Source organism: Silene latifolia, chromosome 10 (assembly GCF_048544455.1).
Source record: "Silene latifolia isolate original U9 population chromosome 10, ASM4854445v1, whole genome shotgun sequence".
Classification (NCBI taxonomy): Eukaryota; Viridiplantae; Streptophyta; class Magnoliopsida; order Caryophyllales; family Caryophyllaceae; genus Silene; species Silene latifolia.
Genome location: NC_133535.1, coordinates 9,347,682 through 9,364,549, shown reverse-complemented (window position 1 = coordinate 9,364,549; position 16,868 = coordinate 9,347,682). Strand labels below are relative to the sequence as shown.

General features: G+C 37.5%; 3 protein-coding genes and 1 non-coding gene across 4 annotated transcripts; 3 read left to right on the top strand and 1 right to left on the bottom strand.

Annotated features, from left to right (window-relative positions):
* Positions 1-109: 109 nt before the first annotated feature.
* On the bottom strand, positions 110-181 carry TRNAM-CAU (transfer RNA methionine (anticodon CAU)). The gene has a single exon. It is a non-coding gene; the product is annotated as a tRNA-Met (tRNA).
* A 2,372-nt stretch (positions 182-2,553) lies between these two features.
* On the top strand, positions 2,554-6,366 carry LOC141604998 (ubiquitin-conjugating enzyme E2 28). Its single transcript, XM_074423616.1, has 4 exons — positions 2,554-2,831; positions 5,310-5,437; positions 5,813-5,917; positions 6,015-6,366. Exons 1-4 carry the CDS (start codon positions 2,762-2,764, stop codon positions 6,156-6,158), a joined length of 447 nt encoding a protein of 148 aa, XP_074279717.1. The 5' UTR covers positions 2,554-2,761; the 3' UTR covers positions 6,159-6,366.
* Positions 6,367-7,818: 1,452 nt separating this feature from the next.
* On the top strand, positions 7,819-11,846 carry LOC141604992 (uncharacterized). The gene is made up of 3 exons (XM_074423604.1): positions 7,819-10,783; positions 11,012-11,409; positions 11,499-11,846. The coding sequence occupies exons 1-3, from the start codon at positions 8,098-8,100 to the stop codon at positions 11,514-11,516; spliced, it is 3,102 nt and encodes a 1,033-aa protein (XP_074279705.1). The 5' UTR covers positions 7,819-8,097; the 3' UTR covers positions 11,517-11,846.
* A 249-nt stretch (positions 11,847-12,095) lies between these two features.
* LOC141604991 (uncharacterized) lies at positions 12,096-15,547 on the top strand. Its single transcript, XM_074423603.1, has 2 exons — positions 12,096-14,871; positions 15,168-15,547. The coding sequence occupies exons 1-2, from the start codon at positions 12,096-12,098 to the stop codon at positions 15,545-15,547; spliced, it is 3,156 nt and encodes a 1,051-aa protein (XP_074279704.1).
* Positions 15,548-16,868: the final 1,321 nt, after the last annotated feature.

Sequence of the window (16,868 nt, the reverse complement as noted above, 5' to 3'; positions counted from 1 at the left end):
GAAATTACTGAATAGGAGAATTGCAGAACGAAAAGATGTGCAGTAAAAAAAACTGACGAAGGAATTGGGGAAAAAAAAAAAAAAAAAGCGGGTGGAAGCTTTCTCTAAATATCAGAGCCAGGTTTCGATCCTGGGACCTGTGGGTTATGGGCCCACCACGCTTCCGCTGCGCCACTCTGATTTGTTGATTATTCTAGCGCAAACAATTTATGTCTTTACAGATTCTATGATATAGCGTGATTTTTCCGTCGGTTTAGAAAATCTCACTAACCTAATTCATTAATCAAATTTGTTCCACTTGTCGAGTTAGTGAACTGAAGGGGCTGATAATTTTAATCCAGTCTAGGAATTTACTGTTTTTTTGAGAGAGAATTCGGATGTTTATTATTATATAAGGGAATGCGAAATAAAATTAGGATATTAGCTTTTTCATCCAATTAACTATCAACTTAAACTCTAGTAGAGAGAACTTAAGCGACTTAAGTTAAGCTATCATATGTGCTACTCGGTTCCCTATCCACGTACAAAAGAGTACAGTAGAAGATTACATCAAATTATTAGCGAAGTGAAATATATTTTTAGATTTATACAGGTTTTATTTCATTTTTATTAAAAGATTATAATTTAGTTAAAAAGAGATTATAATGCTTAAAGATTATATCTTAATTAAAAGATAATAATTTAATAAAAAACAGAGTCTTTTTTCCTTAATCGGCCAAATCCATTTTATAGGGAAAACTATTGATAATTCTTGTTCTTTTAGTTAGTAGTAATAATAAAGGGGATGCTCTGAACTTTAACTTTTCTAACACTTAGGATAGTATTTGAAATTAGCACCAAAAAAAGAACAGTATTTGAAATGCATTCGTGTCATTTAGTTTCGTGTTTGAAGGGATGTACAAATGAAAAAATGTTCATAAATTTCATTTGGAAGTGTTTATTAAAACTTGTTATAACCTTGATTCCCACAAGCTTAAATTGTGTGCCTCAAAAAAGACGTTATGGCACTTGTGCAATGTGCATCTTAATTAATTCTTAATCCATGGGTAATTTGGAAGCCTCATAGCTCGACAAATAAATTTAACATAAAATAACTATACACTTTCTTTTAAAAATATTTCAATTAAACATTATTACTATACCTGATAAAAATAATCCGATCCGAATTATAGGACCCGTGCCCGATCCGACTCTTGAAACGAGGACTGGAGGTTCACCCTTAATACAAAATGACCCGATCGAATGTTTATTATTTCACATTGACCATTATCCCTAAACAACTTAATAATAACTCAACTAGAGCTATTTCTTACAAATCCGAAATAACCTGACCTGAACGGACCAGATTTACACCCGACTCGATTACCCATATACTAGGTCTAAAACTCTTAAGGGGTTGTTTGGTTTAGACATTAGGAATTGAATGAAATGAATTTTATCTCCAATGAATACATGTTTATAGTTGTTTGGTTTAATCCGGAAATGGAGAACAATAATGTACGTATTAGGTGGAATGAAGTTAGAAATTTGGGGAGAGACGGGCATAAGATTACAAGGGGTTGGAACAAAGTTAGAATTCATCGGATATTTAACTTAATTCCAAAATATTTCAATCAAACATTAAAATAACTTAAATCCATTCCAATCCATTTCAAATGTTTCAACCAAATACCTCCTAAATTTATCATTATTCTATCACATCATCCCAACGATTATCAACGTAACATCGAATGAGTCCCACAAAAATATCCCAAACCACCCACCAAAATCAATAATTCCATTATATCCCCAGTCCTCACAAGATCAATATAATCATATGATTCATATCTCATCTCACAAGTCACATCACTAAATTAGGAATTAGTCATCCCTTTCCAATTAACCAATTGATATCTTTTAAAACGAAAATATTTCATTATAAAATTAAAATAGGTCAAATACCACCCTTCTTTATAAATAAGACAACTGTATACTTCGTTTTAAGTTAAACACGACTATATATTCATATTCGTTTTAGACGGGAATTTATTTATGCCAATTAAAAAGAACTCAAATTCTCATTTAAGACGGACACTTCCTACTTTAAACTTAAGCCGAATAAAATACATATAAAATCACATGAAAATTGCCTAAAAAACACAAATACTATCCTACAACTGGTTGTATAAGAGCTATGTACAACCGCGTCAAAGTTATCGAGCTCTCACACAAAAGTTGTTGAGTTATTTTTCAAATTATTGAGCTATTTTACGAAGTTATTGAGCTTAATAATTATTTGTTCGCGTTTCAACAACTTTCAGATCATAACTCGATAATTTTGTTAATAAAGTTTCGACAACTTTCAGAATAAAAAGCCTCAACAAAGATGAATAAGTTGTATATACAACATGTTATATAATACATTAACTGCCTAAAAAATATTACCAATATATGTAATAGTATCTCGTTTTAAGATTTAAGATAAATAGTCATCTCTTAAGTTAGAATTATGGTAAGAAAAAAAAAGACAAAGGGGGAAGAATATCGGAAAATGGAATCCAGAAAAGTAGACCCCACAGATATTCAATATCAATAATAATCAAATATTCATCGTCGCGTAAACAATAAGCTGCTTTCTCCCAGCAGCCCCTATTGCTCCTCTATATATCCCTCGTTTTCCCCTAATTTAATTTTACTCCTCTTTTTCTTCATCGATTGCTCAATTAATTCATTCATCTGGAAAAAAATTAGGGTTAGGTTTTGATTTATCGGCGGTGTATCCATGGCGTCCAAGAGAATCTTGAAGGAGCTCAAGGATCTTCAGAAAGATCCTCCTACTTCCTGTAGCGCTGGTATTTTTATTTTTAATTGTACTCGATTTGTTGATTATTTTCTTAAATTAGAGAAATTAGAGGTTTTTTCATGTGATTGATTTGATTAATTTGTTAATTTTGATTAATCATGCAAAAACATAGATAGCTGTTTGGTTCATTCGGATATGGTTTCAGATGATGATTCATGTTAGCCGACCCGAAATTATTTTGTTACTGAGGTTCTGTTGTTGCTGTTGTTGTTGTTTTTGTTAGCTGTTGAGAATTTGAGGTTGATTTAGCGAATACTCGTAATCGGGTTCGAGGAATTAATTTGGTTGGTATTTACTGTTAGCGAGTTTGATTAATTGGTAGGATTTTGCTTATTTTTGTAAAGATGGGGTTAGATTAGAGTGATTTGAGATAAAAGGTGTGTACTTTGGTAGATCCATGGTGTATCTTTGTATGGAGTTATAGTTTATATGAGATTTACTCGATTGTTGGGGTGTTTGTTTAAGATGGAGCGAAATTTGCCGTCTTTCGTAAAGAGAATGATGTAGGATTTGTTGGACTGTGTATTTGAAGCAGTAAGTGGTGAGAGGATGGAAGTAAGGATAGTTTAAGGTTGATAGATTTGCAAATTTGAGTTAATTGGCATAGAGGATGCATATTTTGGCAGCAGTAAGGATCCTCGGTCCCATTTGGGCTCCCATTACGTGTCCCACCCCGTACACATTTCGACACATCAACACATTACCATATTTATTGTGTATTTTTTATTTGCAACAAGTGTGTGACACAAAAGTGGGACAGAGGATCCTCATTGTTTTGGCAGGACTTAAACATGAATGGTCTATAATGTTTATTGAGCTTCCTTCTTTACAACAACAACAACAACAACATCAGAGCCTTAATCCCAAAATGATTTGAGGTCGGCTGACATGAATCATCCTTTCGAACCGTCCATGGGTGAACGCACGCCTCAAAATGCGAATAAAAAAAGGGAAGATGAAAAACAAAAAGGAAGAACGAAAATGTAATGGAAAGTCAAGGTAAACTTAGGGGTTTTAAAATCGAATTCCGTCTTTCTTTTATAAAAACTTAAAATTTAAATCGAGAGAAAAGATTAAAACGATTTTTAAAGATCGAAATAGAGTTAAGGATCCGGAATGAACCAGGTAAAATCTATAAGAAAGTGGTTGGTGAAAAAGTGTAATAAAGGAGAGAAAATAAATTATTTAATTTCTTTAAATTAAATAAAAAAACATTAAATCTGTCAAAAAACATCAAATACTAAAAATCCACATGTATCATTTCCCTCCATTGTGCCCTCTCCGTCACCATACTCTCCTCAAGCCCCAGAACTCTCATATCGTGCTCTATCACTCTCAACCATGTCTGTCTCGGTCTTCCCTCGCCTCTAGGGACCTTTTTCTGTTCTCCAAGTCTCCGACCTCCTAACTGGTGCGTCCATAGGTCTCCTTCTCACATGGCCAAACCATCTTAGTCGGTTTTCCATCATCTTGTCCTCTATTGGCGCCACTTTTACCTTTTCTCTAATCACCTCATTCCTTAACCGATCTTTCCTTGTATGTCCGCACATCCACCTCAACATGCGCATCTCCGCCACACTCATCTTTTGAATGTGACAATGCTTCACGGCCCAACACTCGGAGCCGTAAAGTAGGGCAGGCCTAATTGCCGTGCGATAAAATTTTCCCTTTAATCTTTGAGGCATATCTTTATCGCATAGAAACCCTGAAGCACTCTTCCATTTCAACCATCCCGCTTTAATTCTGTGAGCCACATCTCCGTCTAACTCCCCATCTTTTTGAATAATAGATCCTAGATATCTGAAGAAATCCGAACCCTCAACAACATTCCCATCGAAAATAATACTCCCCGCCTCTGTCGATCTCAACCCCGCCACCTTAGTGAACTGACACCTCAACATTCCCATTGAGCTTCCTTCTTTCAAAGTATTTATTCATGTAGCTTATGGATCCTGAGTGTGTTGTCTTTCTTTTGCGGTTTTGGATTGTGAGTGTGTAGTTATATTGGCGGCTGATCCATCACTCTTTCCTATTTGTAGCTACTGATGTTTACTTGCATCAATTGAACTGAAATTTGTGTGAAATGACGCCTTAATGCTTAATTAGCCATGGGGTGGGGGTTTCACGCATCGAAGAAGTGATGTAGTAATTCAATGACAGAGCTCAGTATGAACCCAATAACGCCTCCACGCTTAATTAGCCATGTGTGTGACAATTATAAGTGGCCATCCTCTTAAACAGACTTTAATCATGTAAATTTGAGATTGGATCAACTTACTTGGGGTTCAATAGATTGCATTGTACTTCGATAGATACTTATTGGCTGAACTGTGGGAGTGGGTTAGCTTACCTCCATGGTAGTATGTGACAAAATATCCTTTACTGTCTGTACTTTTCACGTGGACGAACTTTTGTTTAGTTGATCTGACAAAAACATGTTTTTCGATTTTGTCTTTTTGTATTACAGGCCCTGTTGCAGAAGACATGTTTCATTGGCAAGCTACAATAATGGGTCCTTCAGATAGCCCATATGCTGGGGGAGTATTTCTAGTGACTATCCATTTCCCCCCTGATTATCCATTTAAACCACCTAAGGTACGACTTTCAACTCTCTTTGGTTTTTTTAAAATACATGGTATTCTAAGAGATCCGTGTAGCTTTTTCCGAAATAACTGCCTGGAGGCTCTTTATTTATTTCGAAAGGCGGAGACTAAGGTCTGAAAATGGGTTCGTATTGGTCCGTAAAAGTTGCATGTTTTCATCAATGTTGTGGCGTTCGGCCGTTCGTCTGGGATACACATTTTACTCGCGAAGTTTTCAATTGAGTATCGAATTTGAAGCACGCTGTTTTGAGATAAAATTCTTTACTCCTGTAGTTTTCAATTGCGTTCCTTGATTTTTTATTTTTCTCGGTATAGTTTTGTCGGTTGTTTTTTTTTTTTCAAAATTTATATCCTTGCGGTGTTGCAGGTTGCATTCAGGACAAAAGTTTTCCACCCAAATATCAACAGCAATGGTAGCATCTGTCTCGACATTCTTAAGGAGCAGTGGAGTCCGGCATTGACCATTTCTAAGGTACTGTGCTTAGGCTCCGATGTCAGTCTTTGCGCAATTCTTATTATAGGGTACTCCTGAATCCGGATTACTGATATTTGTTGGTTTCATTTTAAAGGTACTGCTCTCAATATGTTCTCTTCTTACGGACCCAAACCCTGATGATCCCCTTGTACCCGAGATTGCTCACATGTACAAGGCCGACAGAGCCAAGTATGAGTCGACTGCAAGGAGCTGGACCCAGAAGTATGCTATGGGATAGTAGTCTGCATTGTATCACGCAGCAGACAAAATGCAAATTAAACTTCGTTTCAAGAAAAAATTGCGAATTGAACTTGTGAACTCTCAATTTAAGCGAAGCAAATGCTTTGCATTGTCTGTTGAAACTTGAAACCATGCCGTGATATGTGACCGTGTAAATTTTTGATGTATTGTGTTTCCATTGAGTAAAAATCTTGTCTATTCGACTATTCTGTCTTATGATATGCTTACTCTAGCAGTCCTAATCTAATAGGGGTGTTCACGCGTGCTCGTGAACCCGAGATGTAAAGGACAGAGAGAATGATAAGTTCATCCAACATAAGCTTGATCCAATTACCCATTCCACTATGTTAAATTAAGCGTTTGCTTGCATCAATTACCCATTCCACCCTGGTAAATTTATATTAGACGGTCGCGTATGGTAACCAATTCATTGTGATAAATTTGACAATTCATTCTATATGAATGCATGATAGATATTCTATTTATCAAATAATCTTCCAAAATGTGGATCTATCTTGTCTATTATTAATAAAGCTCATTTTTTTTTGGTCAAAATTTTAATAAAGCTCATTGGCATAAAATAAGCTAATCATGTTTATCAGATAGTTTAAAACTGTATACATTGTGTATGATAGATACTCCATATAAGTTAAACATGGCAAAGTTAAAGTTCAATTATTTTGTCAAATTATGATAATATTATAAGTCAAAGTTTTCTTATGAAACTCAATTATCTCAAAGATTTAATTCCAAAAGATGATTTCATTAAAATTATCTTTATTTGGTGGAATGCATGGTTTTATAGAAATGACATTATCTTTTAACAATGTTCATTTCAATATCAGCAAAATTATTATGTTATGTAATAATAGCGTTAAGATTTGGAATGAGACTAGACATATAAAGATCTCAACAATCCAGAAAAAGACAAGTCAACTAAAATCAATTCTAGTAGGGAAGAAATCTGGTGGGAGAAACCTATAAACGATTTCCTAAAGCTAAATTTTGACGGTTCGACAATAGAAGGCAATAAAGCTGCTTTAGGATATTGTATAAGAGATCATAATGGTAAAGTCCTTATGTTAGGATCTAATAGTATTCGTGTTGCGGAAGCTCTCGCTTTAAAAGAAGGTGTTTGAGCTGCTAAACAGTTAGGAATATCATAACAGTTAATTGTGGGGGGTGATAATTTATGTGTTATTAACTCATTTCGTAGTACTCGGCAAATTCCTGAAATCTCTAATATTATCAAGGATGTGAAATTAAACCTTCATTTGTTCGATGAAGTGATAATTAAACATTGCTTTCGTGAAGCCAACACGGTTGCTGACTTCATGGCTTCTATTGGACATTCATGTCCAACTCTTTCGAGGTGGTTTGAAAGCGAGTGACTTCAACTCACCTCACTCATTCGAAAGGATGAGATAGGGTTGGTCCTACTCTAGAGGATCAACCTAGTTTTCTTACCTTATAAAAAAAAAAAAAAAATTAAACATGGCAAACGGGTGATCCAATTCTGTGTTGATTCGGATATCTGTTCGGTTTGGATCCATACAATAACCTAAAAACAAAGTAAAAATTACTGATAACCACCATCCCAAAAGTTGGAACTGATCACTACAAGCCTGCAATTATCTTGTCCGCGTGCAAGCGAAGCATTATTAAAGCTTCATCAAGCCTACAATTATGGACCAGAATGTCAATATTGGTAGGTGACGAACTGCTGTTACAGAACATTGAGGAACTTCAGTGGAGAGAGTTGACTCCCTGCACTCTGTAGGTCCAAACAGTCTGTTATTAAAACAATTTTCTAATGCTTAAAGAGGGAATAATGGCTTAGAAATGTAGAATTGTAGATCACATAATAAATTATGATTACTTAAAATGCCTATAACAAAAGGAAATATACTTAAAACTATTGCTTACAAGCTACAAGAATGAAACTAATAATACACCACCAAAATCTCATTTCTTCCCTGAGAAAAAAACCAGCTTTTCTTGTCATCTTTGTTTTTCTGGTGCAAAATGTTGCTGCAACTGGAGCCCAAGGTAGTGTCGAGTACCGGGGAAATGAAACCGACCGAGTCGCATTGCTGGCAATCAAAAACCGGCTAGTGGATCATCCGAATGGGGTTTTAAGTTCATGGAATGACTCTATTCCGCACTGTAGTTGGGAGGGGATTACTTGTGGGCGCACACATAATCGAGTGACTGTATTGGATCTAAGTTCAAAAGGATTGGGAGGAACTGTTTCTCCTTTCATAGGAAATCTGAGCTTCCTGAAAATCATTAAGCTTTATAATAATAGTTTATCAGGCGAAATCCCCAAACAAGTCGGTCATGTATTCAGGCTAGAAGAACTTCGGCTAAATAATAATACACTTGTAGGTGAAATTCCAGCCAATATATCTCGTTGTCGCAGCCTCAGATATATTTCCTTAGGCTTCAACAAGCTTGGGGGAAGACTCCCAGCAGGATTAAGTGGATTGTCGGAGCTACAAGACCTTCGTGTGCACAATAACTATTTTACAGGCCCTCTTTTCGACATCATACAAAATCTTACGTCCTTAGAAACAGTATCTGCTGCAGAGAACTCATTTACAGGAACAATCCCAAGTAGCATTGGCAGGATGCAAAACCTAACAATCCTTGCATGTTCAGAGAATAAATTTTCGGGTACAATGCCCACATCCCTTTTCAATATCTCATCCCTTCAAGTTCTTGATTTTCTTGACAATCAAATGCATGGAGAACTCCCCGAGCATATGGGATTCACCGTTCCTCGTTTGAATTGGTTAGACCTCGGGGATAACAATTTTTCAGGATCAATTCCAATCACTATACAAAACCTCACAGCACTTCAGATTCTTGGACTTGATAACAATAGTTTTACTGGAAGCTTTCCTCATGATTTTCGGTATTCTTATAGCCTATTCGATTTGTCTATTCAACGGAATTACCTAGCGGGTGATATCAACTTCATTAATACATTGGTTAACTGTACTCAGTTAACAATCCTAGATTTTGGAAATAATAATTTTTCAGGAATGTTACCCAATGCTATAGCCAATCTCTCCACCTCTTTGCAATGGTTCGTTGCTGAAGATACTCTGATAAGCGGAACAATTCCTGCAGGCATTACCAATCTCGCCAGCCTTGTTAATTTAGTTATGGATAACTGCAAATTAACAGGATCTCTTCCTCCTGATATCGGGAAGCTTCAGTTTCTTGAAACGCTTTATTTTTATTCCAACAGACTATCAGGTAAAGTTCCTAACTCTTTGGGAAATTTATCACGCTTGAGCGACCTTCGTCTACAGGACAACATATTGGAAGGGAGCATACCTCCAAGCCTCGGGAATTGCCAAAGCCTGTTGTTCATGAATTTATCATACAACAGACTCACTGGAACCTTGAGCAATGAGCTATTTGAAGGATCTGCTGGATTTATTGAAGTAGATTTGTCTCATAATTTTTTGGAAGGCGCTCTATTTTTCGAGAGTAGTAAACAAACCAGCTTAGTAAAGTTTAGACTGTCTAAGAACAAGTTCTCAGGTGTGATTCCAGAGGGTCTTGGGTACTGTTCTGACCTTCAATATTTGTATATGGATGGAAATTCCTTCCATGGAAACATTCCTTCATTCTTTACTTCTTTGGCGAGCCTCCAAGAAATTGACTTTTCTCGAAACAATTTATCTGGCTCGATTCCAGACTACTTCTCTAAATTTCCCACATTATATTATCTTGACTTGTCTTACAACAATTTTGAGGGAAGGGTTCCAACAAATTCCGTATTTGCAAATGCAAGTGCATTTTTTGTTGCTGGCAATAACAGGCTTTGTGGAGGGATTCAACCGCTGCATTTACCTAAGTGCATTCAGAATGAAAGCACAAAAAGGAAAAAAAGAACAATGCCTCGTGCCCTTGAGGTGATAATTCCCATAGTCAGTGCACTTCTTGCGGTGTTGGCCATGGGAGCAGGGGTGTACCTGGTATGTATCAAAAACAAGAAGACACCTCTTTTATCAGGTTCAGTGATGGGGAATGAAATTATGAAAGTGTCTTACAACATGTTACTCAAAGCGACAGCTGGTTTTTCTTCAGAGAACCTACTTGGGAGGGGGGCTTTTGGATCAGTGTTCAGGGGGATTTTGGATGGAAAGACGATTGCTGTGAAAGTTCTCAACCTGCAACATTGTGGTGCATCAAAGAGCTTCATGTCAGAGTGCAAAACATTGAGGAATATCCGTCATCGGAATCTGGTAGGCATCATAACAGCTTGCTCCAGTATTGATTTTCAGAGAAATGATTTTAAAGCTCTAGTATATGAGTTCATGCCAAACGGAAGTTTAGATAGATGGTTGCATGGAGTGGATGGAAATATGAGACTTGCTCAAAGGGTGGACATAGCAATTGATGTGGCACATGCACTCAACTATCTCCACCATGAGTGTGAAGCTCCAATTGTGCACTGCGACTTGAAACCAAGCAACATATTGTTAGATGAGGATATGGTCGCTCATGTTGGGGATTTTGGATTAGCAAGGTTTCTTACTCAACCACAACATCCGAATCAAAGTAGCACAACTGGAATCAGGGGCACTATAGGCTATGCTGCTCCAGGTAATAATATTGACTCCGATTAAAATTATTGACAAAAAGCATGTAACAACATTAGTAATCTGCCTATTTATTATATATTCGTAGTCATGAGTAATCTGACAAAACAAGGCAAAAAGAAAGGCAAAACTTAAATTGGGACAGTCTGAAGTATTCTAAATCCTCACTATCTATAAGCCAGCTTTTCCTGCACTTATGCGTCTAACCATTGTCAATGGGTTAACATGTTAGAGTATGGCCTCGGAAGCAAAGCGTCTAAAGATGGTGACATTTATAGCTATGGCATATTGCTACTGGAGCTCATGACAGGGAAGAGTCCAACAGACAACATGTTCAAGGAAGACTACAACCTTCATATGTTTGCAGAAGCAGCATTACCTGAACAAGTCTTGCAAATTGTAGATCCATTACTTGAAAAAGACTATACTGAAGAAGTCGATGACACAAGAGCAAATAGAGATGAGCTTCAACGAATAGTGGAATGCATTGTTTCTGTGATTAGTGTAGGTGTCTCGTGCTCCAACCATTTGCCACATGATCGAATGAAAATAACCGATGCCATAAGCAGACTTCAATCAGCAAGAGACAACCTTCCCAATGCTAGTAAAAGACAAATTTTCCTGCAAGAGGTACAGTAATAAAAATATAACAGTTTCTATTTGATTAGAAAGTTCCGCTAACAGTACACTAACTCTGCTTGTAACATTGACGATTGCAGATTCCCAAGGACCTGTGACTTTGAAAGCAGGCGCTCGACAATTGAAGTACTAAGATAGAACTATAAATACCACAATCTGCCATAGTTGAATGTAAACACGACTTAAACTTGACTAATAACTTGTTATATACTGTACTACTTTTCAGGTAATTATGTCTTAGAGTTTATCTCCTCCCCCACAGTAATATCTTGTGTTTTTCAAGGTTCATGGCTTTCTAGTCCTATGTACCATTTGATATCGTTGTAGAAGAAGAATATAAATGGTTTTCAAAGTCACAATGGTAAGATCATAATCACACAATGTAGGAAAAGCTAAAATGAGGGAACACTGTCAAAGCATTCTAAATTCCAGAAGCACAAACAGAACGCAAAAAGAAAAGTTATATAACCAAAAGTCTTGATACCGTCCATATATCTAGCCAAACACACCTCTATAAAAACAACACATTCAAACTTCAAAGAATGTCAATATTGGTAGCTGATAAACAGTTGTCACAGAACATTGACCAACTTAGATTTGTTTTATTTGACATATTTGACCAGTTTTAAGTCTAGAACGGATATTTACGTCTTAAACAAGAGTTTGGGTTAATTAAAATGCTTATAAAAAAGAGACATCAAGTTGAAGAGCAACTCAGATCACACTTAAACAACTGCTCACAAGTTACAAAAATGAAACAGATGCACCACCAAACCCCAGATAATCCCTCAAATTTCGTTTCTTTACTGAGAAAGAAACCAGCTTTTCTTGTAGTCTTTGTTTTCCTGGTGCAAAATATTGCAGCAACTGAAAACCAGGGTAGTGTTAAGTACTCAGGCAACGAGACTGACCGAGTCGCATTGCTGGCAATCAAAAACCGGCTTGTAGATCATCCGAATGGGGTTTTAAGTTCATGGAACGACTCTATTCCGCACTGTAGTTGGGAGGGGATTACTTGTGGGCGCACACATAATCGAGTGACTGTATTGGATCTAAATTCAAAAGGATTGGCAGGAACCATATCCCCTTTCATAGGGAATCTGAGTTTCCTGAAAATCATTAAGCTTTCTAATAATAGTTTATCTGGCCAAATCCCCAAACAAGTCGGTTATATATTAAGGCTGAAAGAACTAGTGCTAGATAATAACACACTTGTAGGTGAAATTCCAGCCAATATATCTCGTTGTCGCAGGCTCAGAGATATTTCCTTCACCTACAACAAGCTTGGGGGAAGACTCCCAGCAGGATTAAGTGCATTGTCGGAGCTACAAGCCCTTCGTGTGCACTATAACTATCTTACAGGTCCTGTTTTCGACATCATACAGAACCTTACCTCCTTAGTTGGAGTATCTGCTGCAGGGAACTCGTTTACCGGGACAATCCCAGGTACCATTGGTAGGTTGCAAAACCTAACAATCCTTGGATTTGGAGGGAGTAAACTCTCTGGCACAATTCCCACATCCCTTTTCAATCTCTCATCCCTTACAACTCTTGATTTTCTTGACAACCAAATGCATGGAGAACTCCCCGAGCATATGGGCTTCACCGTTCCTCAATTGTATTGGTTAGACCTTGGAGGTAACAACTTTTCAGGATCAATTCCAATCACGATACAAAACCTCACAGCACTTCAGATTCTTGGACTTGATGGCAATAGTTTTACTGGGAGCTTTCCTCATGATTTTCGGTATTCTTATAACCTCTTTGATTTAACTATTCGGGGAAATTACCTAACGGGTGATATCAACTTCATAAATACATTGGTTAACTGTAGCCAATTAACAATCCTAGATTTTGGAAGCAATAACTTTTCAGGAATATTACCCAAATCTGTAGCCAATCTCTCCACCTCATTGGAATGGTTCATCACCGAAGATACTCTGATAAGCGGAACAATTCCTGCAGGCATTACCAATCTTGCCAGCTTAGTTAATTTAGTTATGGATAACTGCAAATTAACAGGCTCTATTCCTCATGATATTGGGAAGCTTCAGTTTCTAGAAAAACTTCATTTGTTTTCCAACAGACTGACAGGTAAAATTCCAAACTCATTGGGAAATTTATCATTCTTGAGTAGTCTTCGTCTACAGAATAATATATTGGAAGGGAGCATACCTCCAAGCCTTGGAAATTGCAAAAGCTTGTTGTACATGTACTTATCATACAACGAACTCAGTGGAACCTTAGGGAATGAGCTATTTGAAGGGTCTGCTTCATTTGTTGAACTAGTTTTGTCTCATAATCATTTGAAAGGCTCCCTACCTTTGGAAATGAGTAAACAAAATAACCTAGACATCTTAATACTGTCTAACAATAAGTTTTCAGGCATCATTCCAGACGGTTTAGGTGACTGTTCTGACCTTCAATACTTGTATATGGATGGAAATTCCTTCTATGGAAATATTCCTCCACCCTTTGCTTCTTTGTCTAGCCTGCAAGAAATTGACCTTTCTCAAAATAATTTGTCTGGCCCAATCCCACCCTTCTTCTCTAAAATTCCCACATTATATTACCTAAACTTGTCATACAACGATTTTGAGGGAAGTGTTCCAACAAATTCAGTATTTGCAAATCGAAGTGCGTTTTTTGTTGCTGGCAATAGCAGGCTTTGTGGTGGGATTAAACAGTTGCATTTACCTAAGTGCATTCAGAATAAAAGCACAAAAAGGAAAAAAAGAGCAATGCCCCATGCCCTTAAGTTGATAATTCCCGTTGTCAGTGCACTTGTTGCGGTTTTGGCCATGGGAGCAGGGCTGTACCTGGCATGTATTAAAAAAAAAAAGACACCTCTTTTACCAGGTTTAGTGATGGGGAATGCAATTATGAAGGTGTCTTACGACATGTTACTTAAAGCGACAGCTGGTTTTTCTTCAGATAACCTACTTGGGAGAGGATCTTTTGGATCAGTGTTCAAGGGGATTTTGGATGGAAAGACGGTTGCTGTGAAAGTTCTCAACCTGGAACACCGTGGTGCATCAAAGAGCTTCATGTCAGAATGCAAAACATTAAGGAATGTGCGTCACCGGAATCTGGTAGGTATCATAACAGTTTGTTCCAGTATTGATTTTCAGGGAAATGATTTTAAAGCTCTAGTATATGAGTTCATGCCCAATGGGAGTCTAGACAGATGGTTACATGGGGTGCATCAAAACATGAGCCTTGCTCAAAGGGTTAATTTAGCGATTGATGTAGCCCATGCACTCAACTATCTTCACCATGAGTGTGAAACTCCAATAGTGCACTGCGACTTGAAACCAAGCAACATATTGCTAGATGATGACATGGTCACTCATGTTGGGGATTTTGGATTAGCAAAGTTTCTTACTCAACCTCGTCATCCAAATCAAAGTAGTACAATTGGGATCAAGGGAACCGTAGGCTATGCTGCTCCAGGTAATAATAGTGTGATTCCTAATTATAATTACTTAATTAGTCTGATGAAGACCATGAGATAATATAATCATACTTCAGTGCAGAAACTAAGTAATCCTCTGGACCTGATGCTAAAATGGTTGCTGGAATATGTTTTTTTCTTACCAAAATGTAGAGCGCTTCATACAAACACAAACACGGTTTGTGAGGTTGCCAAGCTAATATATATAATAAATGAATGTTTTTACTCTTGCTTATCTATCTATCTATCTACTCCCTATTTATGTGTCTAAGCCTTGTCATGGGTCATATGTCAGAGTACGGGTTCGGAAGTGAGCCATCTACAGAGGGTGATGTTTACAGCTATGGTATATTGCTACTTGAGCTGATGACAGGAAAAAGTCCAACAGATGACATGTTTAAGGAAGGCTACAACCTTCATCTGCATGCAAGAGGAGCATTACCTGACCAAGTCCTACAAATTGTAGATCCATTACTTGAAAAAGACGATCTCACTGAAGAAGTCGATGAGACGAGAGCAAATAAAGACGAGCTTCAACGAAGAGTGGAATGCATTGTTTCTGTGATGAGTGTAGGAGTGTCGTGCTCCAACCATTTGCCACATGATCGAATGAAAATAACCGATGCCATAAGCAGACTTCAATCAGCAAGAGACAACCTGCCCAATGCTAGTTAAAGACAATCTTCCTGCAAGAGGTATATCATTAAACATATCATACTTATGAGTGACAAAATATAACAGTTTCGTTTTGCTTAGAAAGTTCTGCTGACAGTAAACTAACTTTGCTTGTCACATTGACGATTGCAGATTCCCAAGGGCCTGTGACTTTGAAAGCAGGCGCTCGACAACTGAAGTCCTAAGATAGAACTATAAATACTACAAACTGCCGTAGTTGAATGTAAACACAACTATTACGCTTTGTCAATTCGCTGTAAACTTTATTAATAACTTGTATGTACTATTGTACTATACTACTTTACAGGTAATTATGTTTTATACTCCGTAGTTTAGTTTATCTCCTCTCCCCACAGTGATATCTTGTGTTTGTCAAGGTTCATGGATTTCTAGCCCTATGTACAACATCCATTTGATATCGGTCTAGAAGAATATAAGAAAACTTCCTGAGACTGTAGGAATTGAAACCTTCCAAGGGATTGACTTGTATTATTCCAGGGGATTACTAATAATGTAAATACAAAGGGACACATAAATAGTGTCTAACACACCCCTGCAATCAAGGCAGGACGAATGCAAAGGATGGATCAAACTCTTAGAAGAATAGTGTAGCTGTGTAGGGAGGCTCTCCTAGAAAATATCAGCATATTGAAGAAACGAAATGACGAGGAAGACACGGACCTGGTCGAGTTGGTTTTCTTGTACAAAACGGATGTCTATTTCAATGTACTTGTTATGTTGATGTACATGATGCGCCGACAAGTGGACTGCACTCATATTATTGCAATAAACTAGAGTGGCGCTCATCACTGGATGACCGAGTTTGTGAACGAGTGCATGAAGCCAGCATGTTTTGGACACAGTACCTTGATGTGGAGCGAAAGGTGTGGAGGCAACTGGCTTAGTCAGCATTGGAGAATACGGCAAGTGAAGACAAAGGCGACTTATAGATTTGAAGACCATGGCTCAACGTACCATTGATATACCGACGTATATTTTTCAGAGCATTTGAATGGTTGGTACGAGGATCATCAAAAGCGGCGTCAGATTCGCCATGTAGTTTAGTACAAGTGTCAAGGGAAGTGGGCACACGGATTACAATAGCCCATTTTCGCCATTCTCAAATTTCTGCCATATATTTGAACTGCCAGAAGCACTGGGGTACTGGTGTTGTAGTTGAACTGCCAGAGAAAGAGCCCTGCCAAATTTGAAGTGACATAAACATCCTGAAAATAGTGAAGTTCACCCAAGTCGGCCATGACGAATTCTTTGCTACTAAGAGCGCTACTAGTGGCGCAGAGGAGGGTGGGAGAGGAGGCAC